The sequence below is a fragment of the Notolepis coatsorum genome, assembly GCF_963971535.1.
Source record: "Notolepis coatsorum genome assembly, chromosome: 2".
In the NCBI taxonomy this organism is placed as follows: Eukaryota; Metazoa; Chordata; class Actinopteri; order Aulopiformes; family Paralepididae; genus Notolepis; species Notolepis coatsorum.
In genome coordinates this window covers 158,074,561-158,094,574 of record NC_140166.1, presented here as the reverse complement: position 1 = coordinate 158,094,574, position 20,014 = coordinate 158,074,561, and the positions used below count along the sequence as shown (strand labels likewise).

Here is a 20,014-nt window from a genome sequence, read left to right as displayed (position 1 = left end):
GGATAGGATAAGATGAGATATTCCTATACCGACATCACAAGAAGATGAAAGACATTCAGGGAGTATACGTTTAATAATTTAAATTCTATAATATGTATGTAGCTGCAAACATCTTTTATATATCGCTTGCTGATATGACTGAGCTGTTTTGCTGATAAGATGGAATAAACAGAGACAGTGTTAAGTATTAGCCATGACAATAGGTGTATGAATGAACTGGTTCAGCAGGCACTAATGCAGAGATTTGGCTGAGGATGTGTTGTCTGCACCATGTAAGACATGAGTGAGATGAACAGCAAAGCAAAACAATAGGATAGTAGTAAGTCACATGGGCTTAAAACAAAATATTTGGCATACTTAGAAGTAGTCCTCCTCTACGTTATGAAAAGTTATCAAGGCGGACCATTAACAAAGTGATTTTTCCCTTCCCTTTTGTTGTATTTAATTGCCGTGTTGGATAAAAAGCAGGTAACACAGTGAGTGAGCCTCCTTCCTGCCCTTGCAGTGTGTTAAACAGTTCTGTCTGCCCCTGAGCGCTTCCTAACCACCTTATCCCCGTTCACCTGGTCCACAGCCAGCGTCTCCAGCTCTGCTTGGGGAGGGACCAGGGGAGGGGTGCCGTGTGGGAACCTGTGCGCCACGCCCACGTGTGCCCGTGCGGGGCTGTGGTGGGGGCTGGACAGGGTGCTCAGGGGAGAGACGGAGGAGCGCTCGGAAGCTATAGGGGGGATAAGCGCAGGCCGCACTCGCAGAGGCTCGAGTGTCTCTCTGCCCGCCTGCAGGAAGGGGGTGGGGTCAGGCATGGCATCCACCACCTCCCGGAGAACCAGGCGCCTCCCATCTGAACCCAGCCGGTAGACCTCCGTGAGCTCCGGGTGGAGAGGTTGGGACAGGCTCTTCTTCATGCGGCGGCGGGGGGTCTCGGGCTGCCTGTCCTTGGCGGGGGGAGGGGCGGGCTTGTAGGAGCAGACCGGGCTGACTTCTTTTCCCGCTCCTTGATGCTGCTCTCCAGGACCGAGATCATGGCGTTCTTCTGCTCCAGGTCCCGCAGCAGCTCCGTGTTCTCCTCCTCCTTCTCCTTCAGCTGAGCCTCCAGCTCCTCACACCTCCTCTGCAGCTCTTGGCAGCGGGCCTCGCTGCTGTCTGCACACACAGTATCACACTGTTAGTACCATGTGTTATGATAAAGCCAGATATGGACACATGGAACGTAAACACTATTATTAGTACAATACATATGATAGGAGCACATAAGTACACACACACACACACACACACACACAATCACACATGCACAAGTACACAAACATAAACACAATGAATGGGAAAGACATCAATACAGATGCATGCACACACGTGCACACACACACACACACACACACACACACACACACACACACACACACACACACACACACACACACACACACACACACACACACACACACACACACACACACACACATCCCCTGACCATCAGACCATCAGTCCATTAGTACATTAAAACCAGACACTGTCCGCAGACTCTTTACATCTTTACTACCGTAGGCTCCATCACCTTGGAACAGATAATACTTGTGCAGGCTCTATCACAACATTATAGAAAGATGTGTTTGTTATTAATCAAGCAGGCTTGGATCCCATACATGTAGGTTTAACAATAGAGATGTTTACAGGCTCAAGACAGTTTTCTGCTCTGTTGTGAGTCCTGTTTGTTTAAACGGAGGAAGATTTGAACCTTGTCTGGCCAACAGTACCACTTTCTAGCCTGTGATTGTCTCTCTCTGGCCTGTGGTTTTGATTGTGACTGGCTGGCTGTATTCCTACCTGTTTGCAGTCCAATGAAAGAGTCTCCAGTTTGACAGGTGCCTGCAACATAAAAAGAAAATACATTAGAGAAGAGAACTGGGTATGGAAAATGACATGAAAATAGACACAGACTATAAATAGCTAATGCATCTATCTACTTACCTATCTAGACAGACGGCCAATTATTAGGTATGGGAACTGTCTGGATTACTAAAAAAGTTTGCCTTCTTGTCAATACAATTCAATAATGCTTTATTGGCACGACTGCATTTTGTTACAATGTTGCCAAGCAAGTAGCAGTGCAATTGTCTCTGGCAATATTGAATTGATATAACAGACACAGACTATCAATAGCTAATCATGCATCTATCTAGACAGAGATACAGACAAATAGCTAGCTAGTCTATTGATAGTTATGTACAGTTCAATGTACAGTTTCCTCCCCCTCAAATGTATATTCTCTTTTAGAAACTGTCTATATATATAGACAGAGTTGTCTGTATATCCTGTATGTCATAAATGTCTGGATGTAACAGTCGTGTATATCTGTATGTTGTGTATTTTATAAATGTCTGGGAACCCTGATGTAAACAAGACGAAAGTCTTTCTCTGGTCTGCATCCCCTTAACAATTGTATGTATTGAGCTGTACTGTACTGTACCCATTCTGCAATCTGTTAATAAACTTTTCAATCAATCAATCAATCAATCAATCAATCAATCAATCAATCAATCAATCAATCAATCAATTTAAAATGGTGGACCCTTATGTAAACAAGACGAAAGTCTTTCTCTGGTCTGTATTGTACCCATTCTGCAATCTGTTAAAGTTTTCAATCAATCAATATATCATTTAGTAACGTTCGCTAGCTAGCTAGTGATTGATCGATTGAAAACTTTATTAACAGATTGCAGAATGGGTACAATACAATAGCTTAAAGACGTGTTTTCACCATGTTAAGGCTAGACGCTCTGGCTAGGCTAGGCAGCTGTATGCTAACATTTGCCTATGTGAGATTGTCGACAGACAAAACCTACCGTGCTGTTTTTAGTGGGAACAAAGTCCTTTCGGTTGATATTCTTAATCCACTTCTGGTGAATATCTTGGTCGTCTGCACGGCCAGGAAATCGATGCAAATGGTATGGTCTCAGACACGGGCAGTGGTCGGTCAAGTTGAACACAAGTGAGGCACAGAGCCACGAATTTCATAATAAAAGCGGCGAAAAATTATAAAAAACACGATTGCGCCCCAAAGGACATTTTATAAAACGAGGCATGATACAATACTATACATACAATACAATACTATGTATTTTAGCCAAAAGATGTGGTCAGAACACAGTGGATTTAGTCCATTCGCTCTCATTCTCTCTCTGCCTCTCTCTCTCTCACTTTGTCGAGGGCGGAGCTCTTCCTGAATGAACAGAAAGCAGGCACGTCGGCACGTTGTCACACCAGCTGTATTCGAGCGCCCCCGCTGGTCATGTTACCGTTAACGGTGCCCAAACGGTCCCCAAACAGTGGTTCCAGGACTAATCCTGGCTTCATCTGTATATGTCTGCATTTTATGCATTGCTTTTCTTCTGTCAATTCTCTGCTCATTTTTATTTATTTATTTTGTCCACTTTTTCTCCCATTTTTCCATATTTTCTCCCATCCCAATTTCGTATCATCCAATTCAACCCTCCCCTGTCACGAACGCTGTTTCTTGCCTCCCACAAGCCGGCTGCAATGTGGACTAAGTCATACATAGCACAAGTCCCCTCCGGTACTTGAGGTAACAGCAGTCGCATCTTTTCACCTGCGCAGCTCGATCTCTCAGTGGTGAGGAGTAACGCGTGGGAGGCTCACGCTGCCCCCGACACTTCCTGATTCTACTGCGCAGGCGCACCAACCGACTTGTAGGAGTCGCTTGTTCACAACGTTCGATCCCCACCCTTCAGTTTTCCCTCCCCGTAATACGGCCAATGTGTATTACTGCGGACAACCAGCCAAACTGAAAAACAATGTGGAGAGCTGGATTCGAACACGCGAATCCTAGCGTCTCCACACTGGTGGCGAGTGCCTTGCCCACTACACCACCTAGCCGCCAATTCTCTGCTCATTTTATGCCTGTCTATATTTATGCCAATTCTATGCTCATTCTATGCCTATGTCTATTTTAGGGTTAGGGTTAGGGTTAGGGTTAGGGTTAGGCCACATTACTGTTGTGACGCTGCAATTCCTGAATGAAAAGTGCTATACAAAATAAAGTGTATTATTATTATTAGTAGTAGTAGTATACAGTCAGTGGTGGAAAGTAACTAAGTAGTTGTACTCAAGTACTGTGCTTAAGTACAATTTCAAGCTACTTGTACTATGTGAGTATTTTCATTTTAGGGAACTTTATATTTTTACTCCACTACATTTATCTGAACCCATCGGTTACTAGTTACTTTGAAGAAAATGATTTTGCATAGAAAACATAATAATATACAAAATAAAAAATGTATGCAGATTATATACGTTCACATTTGAAGCCTGTCAACTTCAAGAGGACGTAATCAGAGCAGCATAACTGGACCACATACTACTTTAACACAACCTATAGAGGTCAACGGATACACAAACGTCATGCAAATGTGTACTTTTACTTTAGATACTTTAGTACATTCAATAGCAAAATACTTTTACTATTTCTACTTTTACTTAAATAAAGGAACTGTGTATGTCTTCCACCACTGCATACAGTGCACATTATGTACAGTTAAAAAGCCATGGAGGGGGCGTCAGGGTGGCAGCCGTAGCCTACTGTGTTCGATTCCCGGAACCGGCGACATTTCCTGCACGTCTTCCCCCCACATCTTGTCCCATTCTTCCCCTCCGCCTGTAAAAGCTTGAAAAAATCGTAAAAAAAATAAAAGCCAAGGAGGATCCCCCCTGTGACGCAGCAGAACGCCTTGCATGGCGGCAGGCAAGAAGCAGCTGCGTGTCCACAGCTTAGGCTGTCAGCTTATGTGGTCAACCAAAGGCTTATTTTGGTGAAAAAATGGAGGTTGACTTTACAGGTTAGTCTCACAGCGAGCAGAGTCGGCGAACGGCCCTGGCGTTAGATACTTTATTGGTTGCTGATATAGAAGGAGGCACAACAATGTCTGCCCAGCAAAACAAAAAAGAAACAATATTAATAATATATATATATTATTTAATTATTTTGCTGGATGCAGTTTCTACTTCTACAAGGCCATTTGCATATTCTTGGTATCTAGGGACATCTATGGACCTCAGTGAATGTATTCCCAGTGTCAGAAATATTGTGTCTATTACTAGGCCTGCTTCAATTGTGATGAAACAAAGGAGAATATTAATTATGATTTTTCTTTGCATCTTTGACAGTGAATAACACCATGCTAATAATGACCAAACATTAAAACCTGCCACTGATCTCGTTAAGTACCTTCTTGAGATCATGTGTACAAAAAATCTAAGGAAATGAATAAAGGGAAGATGATTAAACAGAAGGTTCTGTAGATACAGTACTGAATTCTCCCATCCGGACCAATGCAATTTGAAATATTATAGAATATAGAATAGCTGGCTTATAAATTACCTTATTATAGCCAATTTGCACATTTATATATATACATATATTATCTTTCAAATGTTCAATTTGGATTTAGTATCACCAGGCGTGCATAAGAACAGATGATCAGATGAACAGATGATCTCACCTGGTTGGGGACTGACCCTTAGATTAATCTGTCTAGTTTAGTTAGGATGTCTATTTGCTCCCATGTCTGCTTTTCTGCAGACATGGGAGAACCTTTTAACCTCTGTCTCTGTCTCAACCGGTCCCATGGAACAGCTTCATACCGTCTTCTGTCTGGCCTGCAGTGCTGAACCTTCTGAGTGACTACTCCTGCCCCCACGGGGCATACGGCCCTGAGCTATTGTCTTGTATCTCATCCCGTATCCATACGCCTGCAGTAGTTAACTTCTATCTATTACTCTATTTCACATTTTTCTTATACTATTGTGCTGCCCTCACTATATGTTCCAGTTATATAAATTGACAGCCAGATAAACGCCCTTTTGACACCACAACTCTGAAGACACTTGAATCCTTGTCCACAGGTTTAATGATGTTGCAAGGAAGGGTAAAACTGAAACATACAAACATTTACATAATCAATAATATGCTTGCTTTATGAAACATACAAAATGTACATAATCAATATTATGCTTGCTTTAAACAATTTTCCCTTATCTTCAATACGAACTAAATCCCATATTTTACTATGTCTTACAAGTTACAGGTTATTTATCGAATACGTATTTTAACCTAATTGTAACATATTGCACCCTTTTTAATATGTACAATAGCCTATCAAATGTACATGCATTTATGTCTAGTTTTTATTCTGGAATGGACTAATGACAGTGTGCTCATCATCAGTAATACTACTCAACAGACCTAATTACACAAAACGTTTTCATATAGGGCTGCAACTAACGATTATTTTGGTAATCGACTAATGTGTCGATTATTTTTTCGATTAGTCGACTAATCTAACGATTATTTTTGTCATTCGATTAGTCGACTAATCTAACGATTATTTTGGTCACACCCTCAATCTCTGCTTCCTGTGGGCATGGCTCCTTCTCCAATGCATGTTTTACCTCACATGCTCAAGTCTGCACACCTGTGAATGTCACCCTGTTGTCCAGTCCCTCTGCCTTAACAGTTAACTTAACATAACATGATGATCCCATAGCAAATTAAAATAATGACTCATGAAACATTTGAATTTGGATCTTAAGCAGGCCCGGACTGGCCATCGGGAGCACCGGGAGTTTTCCCGGTGGCCTGGCCTGCACAGATAAAATTATATAAAAAAAAATATATTATATATATTTTTTATTATAATTATTATTTATTTGTTTGCCAGGCCATTGTTTCTAGTTCTGGCGGCGGTGCAGCGCGATAGTTTTTAGATAACCAGGTGGGTGGGGAACAACCAGGAGTTCACTGTCTGCGACAGAGTTGGAGAACTATCTGACTCTCTCTCCCTCACGCGGACACACACACACACACACAATGGAGCCGTGCTGCCGCTTGTGATTGTTGGAGGCGGGACCAGGCGATACAACTGATTGACAGTGGAGGCGGCAAATGGAATGGCAGATGGCACACTCCCAAAAGGAGTTGTTAAATCTGACATTACAAAAAACAATATGTGGTGGTTATGATTGGGGCTGAAGTTGAATAAACAATTTATGAAAGAGAGAGTCAAAATAATTCCAAGATAATTCAAAGATTACACACTTTTGCCACATTGGCTACAAACATAATCACTGCAAAGTTATCAAACAAATAAGAATCTGATCAGACACAAGGGTTAAGTTGTTGTTCCCTTTCTAATTTCCTCAAAAACATCTAGTCTAGTTAATGTGATCAATATTATTTGACAATTGATGCTTTTTGTTGGAAATTTCAGTCAGTGAGCTCATACTTTGAGCTAATTTTATAGTTAAAATGACAACGCAATCTTCTGTCTTCGTTGTGGATGCATGCGTGTGCTCACCACACGTGATACATGTGTCACTATTCTGGCAGTGGCTACTGTTATTATAGTATTGTAATGAAAGGTCTGTTATTTAATGTTTGTGTAAAGGGCTATTTTAACTGTTGATGGGTAGTGCATCAGTAAAGTGAATATGATATTGTGCTCTTGACTTGTTTGAATAGGTGGAGAGAGTGGTTAACTGTATTATAATAGTAAATAGAAAAATATGTTGTGCTCTTGCTTTTTTCTTTTTGAAGGTGGAGAGAGTGCCATTGCTAGTGCCACAACAGTTTTATTTGAGGTTCATAACAGTACATTGTACTAAGCAATTGTTGGCTCATTAGTTTGTGATTCACATGCACTAAAATTCACCAGAATGCAGGAAATTAAGTCTTTGTAACTCAAATCTTCCGGGTGGGGGACCCCCAGACCCCCCGCTTAAAAAGTGGCCTGATTGGGGCTATATTTCGCGCTATATCTCCCGGTATGAATTATTTCCCCAGTCCGGCCCTGATCTTAAGCAACTTTAAATCAAAATGTATTTGAACAATACAACAATCACTCATAACAAGATAAATAAATTAAATAATACAAATTAAAGTGGAAGTGTTTAAATAACTAAAAAAATATATAGCAGACTTCTTAGCTTAACATCCCAGGGAACTACTGGGATAACTGGGGATGTTGTTTGCTCCTGACAAGAGTCTCAAAGTCTGGGGTGATGGTAGACAAAGCAACTCTGAGGTCATGCTCAATGTCCAATCTGTGCCAGAGTGTCCCTTAACATGGTGAAAAGACGTCTTTAAGCTATTGTATTGTACCCATTCTGCAATCTGTTAATAAAGTTTTCAATCGATCAATCACTAGCTAGCTAGCTAACGTTACTAAACGATATTGATTGATTGAAAACTTTAACAGATTGCAGAATGGGTACAATACAGACCAGAGAAAGACTTTCGTCTTGTTTACATCAGGGTCCCCCATTTTAAATTCATCAAGACATTTATGACATACACATTTGTACACATTTGTACCCATACACTACTGTTACATCCAGACATTTATGACATACAGGATATACAGACAACTCTGTCTATATATATAACAGTTTCTAAAAGAGAATATATACATTTGAGGGGGAGGAAACTGTACATTGAACTGTACATAACTATCAATAGACTAGCTAGCTCTTTGTCTGTATCTCTGTCTACATAGATGCATGATTAGCTATTGATAGTCTGTGTCTGTTATATCAATTCAATATTGCCAGAGACAATTGAACTGCTACTTGCTTGGCAACATTGTAACAAAATGCAGTTGTGCCAATAAAGCATTATTGAATTGTATTGACAAGAAGGCAAACTTTTTTAGTAAATCAGACAGTTCCCATACCTAATAATTGGCCGTCTGTCTAGATAGGTAAGTAAGTAGATAGATGCATTAGCTATTTATAGTCTGTGTCTATTTTCATGTCATTTTCCATACCTAGTTCTCTTCTCTAATGTATTTTCTTTTTATCTTGCAGGTACCTGTCAAACTGGAGACTCTTTCCACTCCATCGCCATCATTTACATTTACATTTACATTTAGTCATTTAGCTGACGCTTTTATCCAAAGCGACTTACAAGTTCTGTACGACAAGCCATCAGGAAGGGCACAACTCTATCAGCTGAGCAACTATGTTCATCAAAGTGTTGAAAGTGTTGAGTGCTACAGTGTAGGTTAGTTTATTAGGACAAGTGCATGACAGTACGGTTAGTTTTAATTTATATATTTTACACAGAGTTTAATCACCTGTTCATTGTATATCACTATTGCACTTTACTGTTACATTTGCACTCTGGTTGGATGTCAAACTTCTTTAGGTTGTGTGTTGGAGGACATGGCTGAAGACTCTGGCAGGAGCACTCATTCAAGGGTACTACGACTATGCTTGCACCTCATGGTACCAAAGCACCTCAAAGGCGCTAAAAACAAGATTACAAACATCACAAAACAAACGGGTCAGACTTCTACTTGACCTTACCCCTAGAACCCACCTCACCCCTGCCCACTTTGACAACCTAGGATGGCTTAGGGTAGACGACAGAGTACAGCATTTATATAGAGCTTTTATCCAAAGTGCTTTACAACTTATACCTCACATTCACTCACAGATGGCAGAGGTGCCAACCTGCTCATTAGGTGCAATTGGGGGTTAAGCGTCTTGCTCAAGGACACTTTGATACGCTGCCGGGAGGGGGGATCGAACCGGGAACCTTCTGATGACCAGATGACTGCTCTACCTCCTGAGTCACTAGATGACATTATTTCAAGAGTCATATAACAAGCACCTTACACTCTATTAGCACAACATATATTGAACTTGAAAACAAGAGATCTAATGTGATTAAGATCCATTAACACAACAGACATTGAACTTGGAACACATGAGATCTAATGTGATTAAGATCCATTAACACAACAGACATTGAACTTGGAACACATGAGATCTAATGTGATTAAGATCCATTAACACAACAAACATTGAACTTGAAAACAAGAGATCTAATGTACATTAAACTTGAAAACAAGAGATCTAATGTACATTGAACTTGAAAACAAGAGATCTAATGTACATTAAACTTGAAAACAAGAGATCTAATGTACATTGAACTTGAAAACAAGAGATCTAATGTACATTAAACTTGAAAACAAGATATCTAATGTACATTGAACTTGAAAACAAGAGATCTAGGCCATGGTTAGACTAGTGTTTTTGTGTTCGTTTTTGAATAAGTTTTCAATATGTTTGCTGTCCCTGTTAGATAGAAATGCCGTTTTGGCAGGAAACGTTTTGGCCCTACTGAAAATGCTAAATTGTGTTTCCGTTTTGGAATAACGCCAAAAACTCGCCGACAACGTGTCGTGTAATCTGCGCGGAGCCGTTGTTGCTCAACGCCCATGTGCAGTAGATACCATCTGCGTGCCCTCACCAATGTCCGGTGACGACGTTGTAGAGAACCGGAAGAGAACAGGATCCAGTCATATTTTTTCAGCACTGGATAAGTCTACATGAACGACCAGGTAACTCAGGTGTGCGCTGTGTTTATGATTGTACAATCGCTATTCAAGATGTTGATGTCACAGCACGCTGCTATAACAGCACGCGCTATAGCAAGAGATGATATAGAAAGACGTGATAGAACAAGACATGATATAGAAAGACGTGCTAGAACAAGTGCTAGAACAAGACGTGCTATAGCAAGCCGCGCTATCAGACGCCAGTTGGGAATGTTTCACACACACGAGAATCCCCGTCTCCGGGTTCAGCAATATCGGACCTATGTGGAGCGCCGGTTCTGGATGAGGCCGGGGAGAACGGGACAATGGTGGACGAATTTTGTCGACGGAATTACGCTTCCTGAGGAGTGGCGTGAGAACTTTAGAATGTCGAGATTGTCCTTGATCGACCTCAGCGAGAGACTCCGTCCGCATTTGGAAGGAATCACAACCGCGATGCGGGCTCCCGTCGATGTGCTCACAAAGGTAGCTTGCACATTGTATTACCTGAGCGACGGTGGCAGACAAAGGAAAGTCGCAAATGCATTTGGAATATCTCAACCATCTGTTTCCATCATAGTCCGACAAGTCTGTAAGGCCATTACCCTACCTGGGCCCAGAATACATCAGAATGCCGAGAACAGAGGCTGAGGTGAAGCAGCATGTCGCCAGGTTCTATGAAGCACACAGAATGCCTCAATGTCTAGGTGCGATCGACTGCACACACATAGAAATCAAAAGACCCCAAGGTCGTTCCACAGACTATGTCAAACAGAAAGGGGAGACACTCGTTCAATGTACAAGCGCTGTGTGACTCGAACTACTGTTTTATGGATGTTGTTGTCATGTGGCCCGGCAGTGTACACGACGCTCGCATCTTTGCGAACTCGCTATTGTGCACTGCCCTAACCGATGGGAAAATCCCCCCCTGCCCTAAAGAGCTGGTGCCGGGCGAAGATCCTGTTTCTATCTTTATTCTGGGCGATCCGGCATATCCACTGATGCCATATCTGATGAAGGAATACCCTGGTGGTGGCAATACCGAACAGGAACAGTATTACGGGCTACAGCTTTGCGCGGCGTGCATGGTGATCGAGTGTGCATTCGGACGTCTGAAGGCGCGCTTTGCGATGCTCCGGAGAGCTATGGTCTGGACATAAACACAGAGGACCTCCCTACTGTGATCTACGCTTGCTTTGTGCTGCACAATTACTGCGAAGTGCACAAAGAAGCTGTAAGTGACCTGTCTGTAGGGAGTTCCAGCCACCACCAAGCAGAGCTACTAATGCAAGAACGGACAACAATGAGACGGAGGGAAAGCGTGTGAGGCGTGTGTTGACCTCTTTTTTTGATAGTGGGTAGTATTCATACTTGCTAGTAACGTGGACATTGTGTGTTGTGTAGTCATCAAGGTTGAGTCCACTCCACAGATGTCTGTTGAAGTTTGAGGTCTTCTCTTCAATAGTTTGTTTACATATGGAACATCTAGCAGTGTTCTTGGTGGAATATGATGTAGGTAGAACAATCAATATGTGCTCAGAACAATAAAAACATTTTTTTTACCAAGTACCTAACCCCTACTGTCTTTATATATGAATATATAAATGAATCTATTATAAATGCTTATGTCATAATGAATAAGTACATGCAGTAAGCATCTATATATAATGGAGTTCAATAGCTTACATGATATAACCCCATAAACACAAGGCTGCCTTTGTGTGGGAGAAAGGTGTGTGGCAGAATAAAATGCATTATGGAATATGATATGACTATAATGAATAAGTACATGCAGTAAGCATCTATATATAATGGAGTTCAATAGCTTACATGATATAACCCCATAAACACAAGGCTGCCTTTGTGTGGGAGAAAGATGTGTGGCAGAATAAAATGCATTATGGAATATGATATGACTATAATGAATAAGTACATGCAGTAAGCATCTATATATAATGGCGTTCAATAGCTTACATGATATAACCCCATAAACACAAGGCTGCCTTTGTGTGGGAGAAAGGTCTGTGGCAGAATAAAATGCATTATGGAATATGATATGACTATAATGAATATCTGAATATATATATATGTATATTGCCACACAATACTGTCTGGCTTTGCAGACACCTATTTACACCACAAAATAATGCATGCCCACACCCAGTGCAACAAGCATCCACATCCAATTTACATCTTACACAAATTATCATACTAATAAAGGATTGCATTCACTATGCACCAACATTCCTGAATATTCAAATCTTGTTTTTGCCAGAGTCACACTGCCTACTTTACTTGAAAAGTGGCCATTTTCTTTTACTTGAACTTGAGACATTGACTGCATAGTTTTTTTTCAGTTAATTATATTGTTTACACTTTATCTATGAATGAACACAACACTTGACTTGCCATCTTTAGATAATAAAGTACCCAACCTCTGTCTTTATATATGAATCTAAACTATAGATTCTATAGCACATGCATCTTACATGTATATGTATATTGCCACACAATACTGTCTGGCTTTGCAGACACCTATTTACACCACAAAAGAATGCATGCCCACACCCAGTGCAACAAGCATCCACATCCAATTTACATCTTACACAAATTATCATACTATAAAAGGATTGCATTCACTATGCACCAACATTCCTGAAACTTGAAGAAAGAGGTCTGGACATGGTTGCAGCCATTTGTTTTATTATTAATTTACCTTTGGAACATCACACAACTCAAGTAATAAAAAAAAACACACATTCTTTTTGCTCTCTTCCTCAGGATGCTGCACATAACACCCAAAATGCACCATGTCACTCTTGTTACAGGTTTGCGTAGTGCACATCATCATAATCCTCATCATCATGAGCCGGTTCTCTGCTGTGCTGGCCACGTGTTGGCGCAAGCAACGACCTCCTCGGGGAGGAGGTCTCCCAGCCGGACCTTCTTGGCATGAACAGGCCAGAGGGCTGGCGAGGTCTATGGGTTGACACCAAGGGTGAGCGTGGCTCCACGGGCTGGTGGCCGTAGTAGGGGGAGGGTGGTCTGTGGGTTGACACCAAGGGTGAGTGTGGTTCCACGGGCTGGTGGCCGTAGTAGGGGGAGGGTGGCATTATGGGTGCCTGTGGTGGCACCATGGAACCTGGACCCATGTGCTGCATGAACTGTGAAAATATGGAGGCGATCGTGTTGAAAGAGGCAACAAGAGCCTCCGAGGTCTCCGTGTCCTTCTGTCTGTTCTCTCTGTTCTCTCTGTCCCTCTCGCTCTCCCTCTCTTTGGCCACTCTGTCCCTCTCTATCTCCCTCTCTATCTCCCTCTCTCTGTCCTCTCTGTCCCTCTGTCTGTCCTCTCTGTCCTCCAGTCTCTCTTGCTTTCTCCAGGACATGTCGTCACGCTGTAAGGACAGAGACTGGTCAATGGGGGACAGCTTTCGCTTGAGTTTGTCTCTTCTGTGGCTACTCAAGGTAGCGTTCAGTAAATGACGTCGCTCCGTCATCAACGCAACCTCAGGAGAGGAGACTCCATTGCTCTCCTCATGCCTCTCCTCATGTCCCTGTGTCGTTGTTGCCATGGATTCGTCCAGGCTGTCGTCGAGGGGGCCCACGTCAGCGTTAATGGACTGCACACCGTGAGGTAGCTGCTCCGTTGCTGGACATCCTGCCCAAATGGCTTGGCAGCGCTCGTAGTGCAGGAGGATGACACGCCCATGGCCACTTCGCTTCCCATCGTCACACGCCTTCCTGTACTTGTTCCGAATGCCCTTCAACTTGGTGGTCACTTTCTCTGTGAACACAAATCACCAGAAATTTTTTTTTACATACATGGTTATGTGAGGAACCAATAAACACCTATTTTGTATCATAAACAGTACAGTATACTGTATTGTTGTACCCATTCTGCAATCTTAATAACATTCGATCAACCAATCAAACAGCACAGAGAGCAAATCCTGATGGGCTCAACTGAACTTGAAACCCCCTTCCCCCCAGCACAGACAAAGGGTTGCTAACGTTAGTTCGAGGTAATAATATTCATATTGCGAGCCGATCACAGAAGGTGCCAATTAAAATGATTTACCCACATAATCATGTTCTTCAATTTACCTAACGTTACTTGTTATATTACGAACAGGATACACACACCGTGTGCTACCCACCTACCCAGTGGTACATAACGTTAGCCACTGGACAATCATCACAGTCACATCACTTTTTATCAACAAACCCAAACATTCCAGCTAACGCTAGCTCTACAACATACCTTTTGTGATATCTTGAGGGCTGTGTGGAAACTGTCTCCCACTCGATGTAGCCTCTTCTGCAGACGGAATCAAATCACAAAATCCAACGCACAGATCAGCATACTTTGTAGCCACGGACTCCCAGTCGACATTCAAGGCTAAATGGCTGGTTTTGTACTCCAGCGTGACTTCAAGCAGCAGTATGACCTCGTCGTCGGTCCAAGTAAACAGGTCTCTTTAAACTTTCGCCATAGCAAACAAAATATTGTGGTCGATAGCTGTGTTGTTGTTGTGTTGCTGTGGACGCGTGAGGCGGGAATGCGCTCTCAAGATTTATGTGCAGGTAACTACCTCCTGCGCATGCTCAGTGCCGAATTCGACACGTGATCCATTGCGGTCTGACCACGCCTCGTTCTGACAAAACGAAAGTGCTCAGGTTGCAAAACGAATGTCTCACTCGCCTACCGCTACGTTGCGACCTGGAAAAGCAAAACTCATCTTCAAAACGAAACAAAAACATCAGTCAGTCTAACTGCAGCTCTAATGTACATTAAACTTGAAAACAATCTGTCTCGTCTCTCCCTCCATCCCAACAGGGGGGTAGAGTGACTATACTGTGTATATGTAGGTGTGACATTGGCATGCGGCGCAACCCCCACACACACACAAACACACACCATTGAAATGCTAATTGTTGGTGCAGCAGGCACACAGGTTGGTTGTCCTCAAAGATGGTCACTGGTGCATAGTCATTTCCACTGTCCATTCCTTTTAATAACTGCACTCTATTTTTTGTATCACAAACAGTACTGTATTTGCAAATCTAGTATGTCATAAATGTATGAATGTAGCAGTACTGTCTATCTGTATGTCGTGTATGTCATATATGTTGGGGGACCCTGATGTAAACAATACGAAAGTCTTTCTCTGGTCTGCATCCCCTTAACAATTGTATGTATTGAGCTGTACTGTACTGTACCCATTCTGCAATCTGTTAAATAAAGTGTTCATTAATTCATTAATTCATTAGCTGGGTAAAAATGAGATATCTTACTTACATAAAAATCATTAAAATGGTTGGCAATATCACATGGTTTGGTTAGGACAATTCCATATGACTCAACAAAAGGTGTACAGACATTGGATTTTCTACCCATAATTTGATTTTACATTTACATTTACATTTAGTCATTTAGCTGACGCTTTTATCCAAAGCGACTTACAAGTTCTGTACGACAGGTCATCAGGAAGGATACAACTCTATCAGCTGAGTAACAATATTCATCAAAGTGTTGCGTGTTACAGTGTAGGTTAGTTTATTAGGACAAGTGCATGACAGTAAGGTTAGTTAGGTGTGATTTAAAACATTCCATAGATTTTTACCATCATTTCTCACATCATATAACCATTGTTTAAAATATTCCCTTTTTTTCACACCTCTGACTGCAGAGTGGAATGATAATGATGATGAGGATGGCGCATGCTTTTCTCCTCAACCCTTTCTACTACATTATAACTGCTGTTCTGATTCTGGTTACTGTATGTGTACTGTACTTCAATATGTTTGAAAAATAAAATGATAAAAAAAAGAACCAGCTTTTTTGAAGTCTGTGTTTTAGAGACAATGATACAGTATGTCTACAGTATGTAGACATATGATGAATTGAAAATGGGGGACCCTGATGTAAACAAGACGAAAGTCTTTCTCTGGTCTGCATCCCCTTAACAATTGTATGTATTGAGCTGTACTGTACATGCACACACACACAAACACCTCTGTCATTCATGGGAGCATGTTCGTGTGAGGAAGTGTGCTCTTCTGTCCAGCACCTAGTATTTATCGTTTGGATGCGCATGCTTCTGTAAACCTTGTGCGAGACATGGTTTTGGATCCATCAACTTTCACGAGAATTGTTAACAAATGTTAACAATTCTGTCCCCACTATATAAAAATGATGCCTTTTGAATCGACTGACATCGCTGCCATTTGAGAGAGTTCACACTCTAAACCTGTTCAGATGAGGACCGTGCTACTCACACTTGGACCATAGCAGTCATCAAAAAGGATCATGGATCATCTTTAGACAAATAAATTGATACTAATAATTGATTACTTTGAACCTTGCACCTTATTAAACCTTGTCTAAAGATGATCCATGTGCTGCAGCACCTTCCTCTAGATTAGATTCGATTAAATGTATTGTCATTATACAGCACAAGTACAGTACAATGAAAATAGGTTTGGCATCCAACCAGAGTGCAAATGTAGCAGTAAAGTGCAACAGTAATATACAATGTACAGGTGATTCAACTGTAAATATACAAATTAGTACTACTGAGTGTAGTGCTATCAGATGGCACAGTCTCTTACATTTCAAATGCATGCGGAGGAAGAGTTTATACCCGACATTTAATTAATAAAACCTTCTACATTAAAACTCTTATATGACCGTGAGACAATAATTTTTGCTTTGGCTTTTGGGACCTTCGTCATTCTGGAGACTGCTATGATGTTCTGGTCACTGAAACCTACAGGAACAGAGACTGCCTTTGAGCATTGGCCTGGCACGTTTGTATAAATATGATCAATACATGTAGATGAAATGCCAAATGCAATTTCTATCTTTTCTAAAAAATATTAAAACCTTCTATAGTTACAGCAGAATCAGAGAAGGAATCATCAAGGTGCGTTTCAGAGATGGCAAGGATATTAATCCAGTTAGCTTTGACCATACATTCAATTTCATAGCACTTATTTCTCAGGCTACACACATTGATATGAGCTATAACCAAACCCTTATGCAAGCCTAGCTTAATACAGGAAGTGTCAGTAGGCCTACCGGCCATAAAGCAATAGTCTCAATGGGTTTCAGAATAACCAGGGAGTGATACTGGAGTCCCTAAACAGTTGGTTGTTGATATATAGTCTATCCACTACAAGGGCGACACGTTTGTTTAGGCTTCGATGATCTTTTACTCAGTTTGGGCTTAATACAGTCTGTAATCTTCTGTGACTTTGTCTGAATGTTAAGCTATTTCAGTACAAGAAATGCCCCTCTATACAGTTAAACAGTTAAACTGGCCTGATGGTGTAGCTTATTTCCCCCATTGTACACTATAAGAAGTGCTTCTACTTTATTCACCAGCACTGCAGAGTATCACGTTAAAAATCAAATGGCTAGCAAGCTCACCTGTGACATACTGTACAGTGCAAAATACAAGAGTACAATCTTAGTCGACTTTTATGAAAACAATACACAAGTTGGAAGTTTGAACGTTTTATTAGTTAGTTTATTTACTGTCTTTCGAGTTTCAATGCATAATCCAGACATAGTTGCATTCCAGATCCACCCTGTTGTTGACATGTCCTTAATTCTTTGAAAACATAACGTTACTGAAATGAATAAGGAATGCTATGTTCGCTAGCTTACCAACAGTACTGAGGCGGAAGTGACAATTTTTCAAAGTAAAAGAAAACAGCGGTTTGCGCGGCGGATAAATTCAATTTCACAGAGAGAATATGTCTGGTGGCCATATAATACTGTATTATAGCTTACTTGAATGAACAATCTCCCTCCCCACTTTACCAGCGTATTTTAAATTCACAATAAAGTCTCTCTCAGTCTCGCGCCGTCCCAACGTTGACAGTGGCTCGTCTGTTATCGACACAAAGGCACAGTGATGAATGAGGAAGTCAACAGACTGCCGCCGGTCGACTTTGCGCCTCCTGGCGGCATAAAACAGAACAGCAGCCTGGGTTCCTAATGAATTCCAATGACGTGACATCACCATGCGCACCTCGCGGCAAATTGTCCATGAAAACTAAAGGCTTCATCTGTAAGAGCGACTTGACGTCAATTACAGCCAGATCGGGCCTTGCTCTCATAGCCATCCACCCGGTCAGCAAATGAGGCTACTAAGGCTAATGCCGTTATTGGTAATAATCAATAATCAGAAATGACGTCCCCCCCCCCCCCTTTCATGCATTCATGGTGGACCATGATACCGACAATATGCATTTTGAGTTTTAGCTCTAGCTTGTCTATAGCCGAAACGCCATTCGATTTAACGTTATTAGCTTAGCACCCTATATCTCGCGTTCCAGGAAATACCCCAGAACATTCTGCTATAACGTTCATATTCACGACGCTATAAAATGGGAACGTATTGATGAAAAAAATTATTTATTTAACCCTTGAGGGTCAAATGTGCTGTTTGCATCCATGGGCGGAGAACAAAAGGATTTAGAATTTCTCCCAAATGCTCAGAAAGTGCCTATTTTCAGAAATCGATAAAAAAATAAAAATATGGCATTTTCGAGTGCTTTGAGATGTAATCTATGTCTCCTTACTTGCTAAACTAAATATGACTTGTAAATACGTTTAATTCTTGTTAGATGGTATGAATGTAATTATCTCTGTTTGCCAGAGAACTACATCGCGTCACAAAACGCACATACATGCACGCGCGCACAGGTGGATTCGCATGGATTTCGCATGGATTCCATTCTAAACAACAGATTGGCTTTTCTGTTCTGCTTTTGGGGCTGCTTCGCAATTGTCATTTCATAATAGAAGCGTGGACCAGCTCTGTAACAACGCATCTCGAGCTGCTTCAATGTGCAACATTGTACCTTTTTTTGGAATACTTGAAACCCTTCTCTTTTTTTTTTTTTTTTTTTTTTAAATATTTGATGTGGCCCCGACGGAACGTTATGAATTAAAAGTAGTCTAACATGCTTTGCAAACCTCACCACCAGTGTATATACCCACGTTGCGCTAAAACATTAACTACTGCAATGTTATCGCTTAACTGAGTATTCCAACTAAGCTAAGCAGAATAATGCTCTGTAACAACTCATCTCGCAGGCTACGTGAACTACAGTATCAGCCACTGGCTGCTGTGTACGAGTTTGGTGTTTTGGTCACCCGCGCTGTCTAAACACGGACTGCTAGTTGACAGCTTACCCATCGATGCGCTTTGTGAAGGAAAGATGACGTCGCCTGTCTCTCTGTCTCTCTCTGTCTCTCTCTCTCTCTTTCTCTCTGTCTCTCTCTCTCTTTCTCTCTCTCTCTCTCTCTCTCTCTCTTTCTCTCTCTCTCTCTCTCTCTCTCTCTCTCTCTCTCTCTCTCTCTCTCTCTCTCTCTCTCTCTCTCTCTCTCTCTCTCTCAATTCAATTCAAATGGGCTTTATTGACATGGGAAACATAGGTTTACATTGCCAAAGCCAAAGAAAACAATTAGAAACCGGCCCCTGTAAATGTCCTAACCCAACCCCCTCCAATGTACAGTAAATGACCAAGTATGGTTTCATCAATATTCCAATGTATAGTTTTGCTTGTACAGTTGTACAGTTAATTAATAATAAAATGTCTCT

The 20,014-nt window shown here is 41.5% G+C and overlaps 1 protein-coding gene across 1 annotated transcript in view; it reads right to left on the bottom strand.

The window, feature by feature from the left end:
- Window positions 1-509: 509 nt before the first annotated feature.
- The window catches only part of LOC311223581 (uncharacterized protein), a gene marked incomplete at its 3' end in the record, with an annotated part of 62,426 nt that continues 42,921 nt past the window's right edge, over window positions 510-20,014 (bottom strand). Inside the window, 3 exon segments of the mRNA XM_084308359.1 lie at window positions 510-979; window positions 982-1,143; window positions 13,792-14,181. Of these exon segments, the coding sequence (XP_084164485.1) occupies window positions 510-979; window positions 982-1,143; window positions 13,792-14,181 (1,022 nt within the window).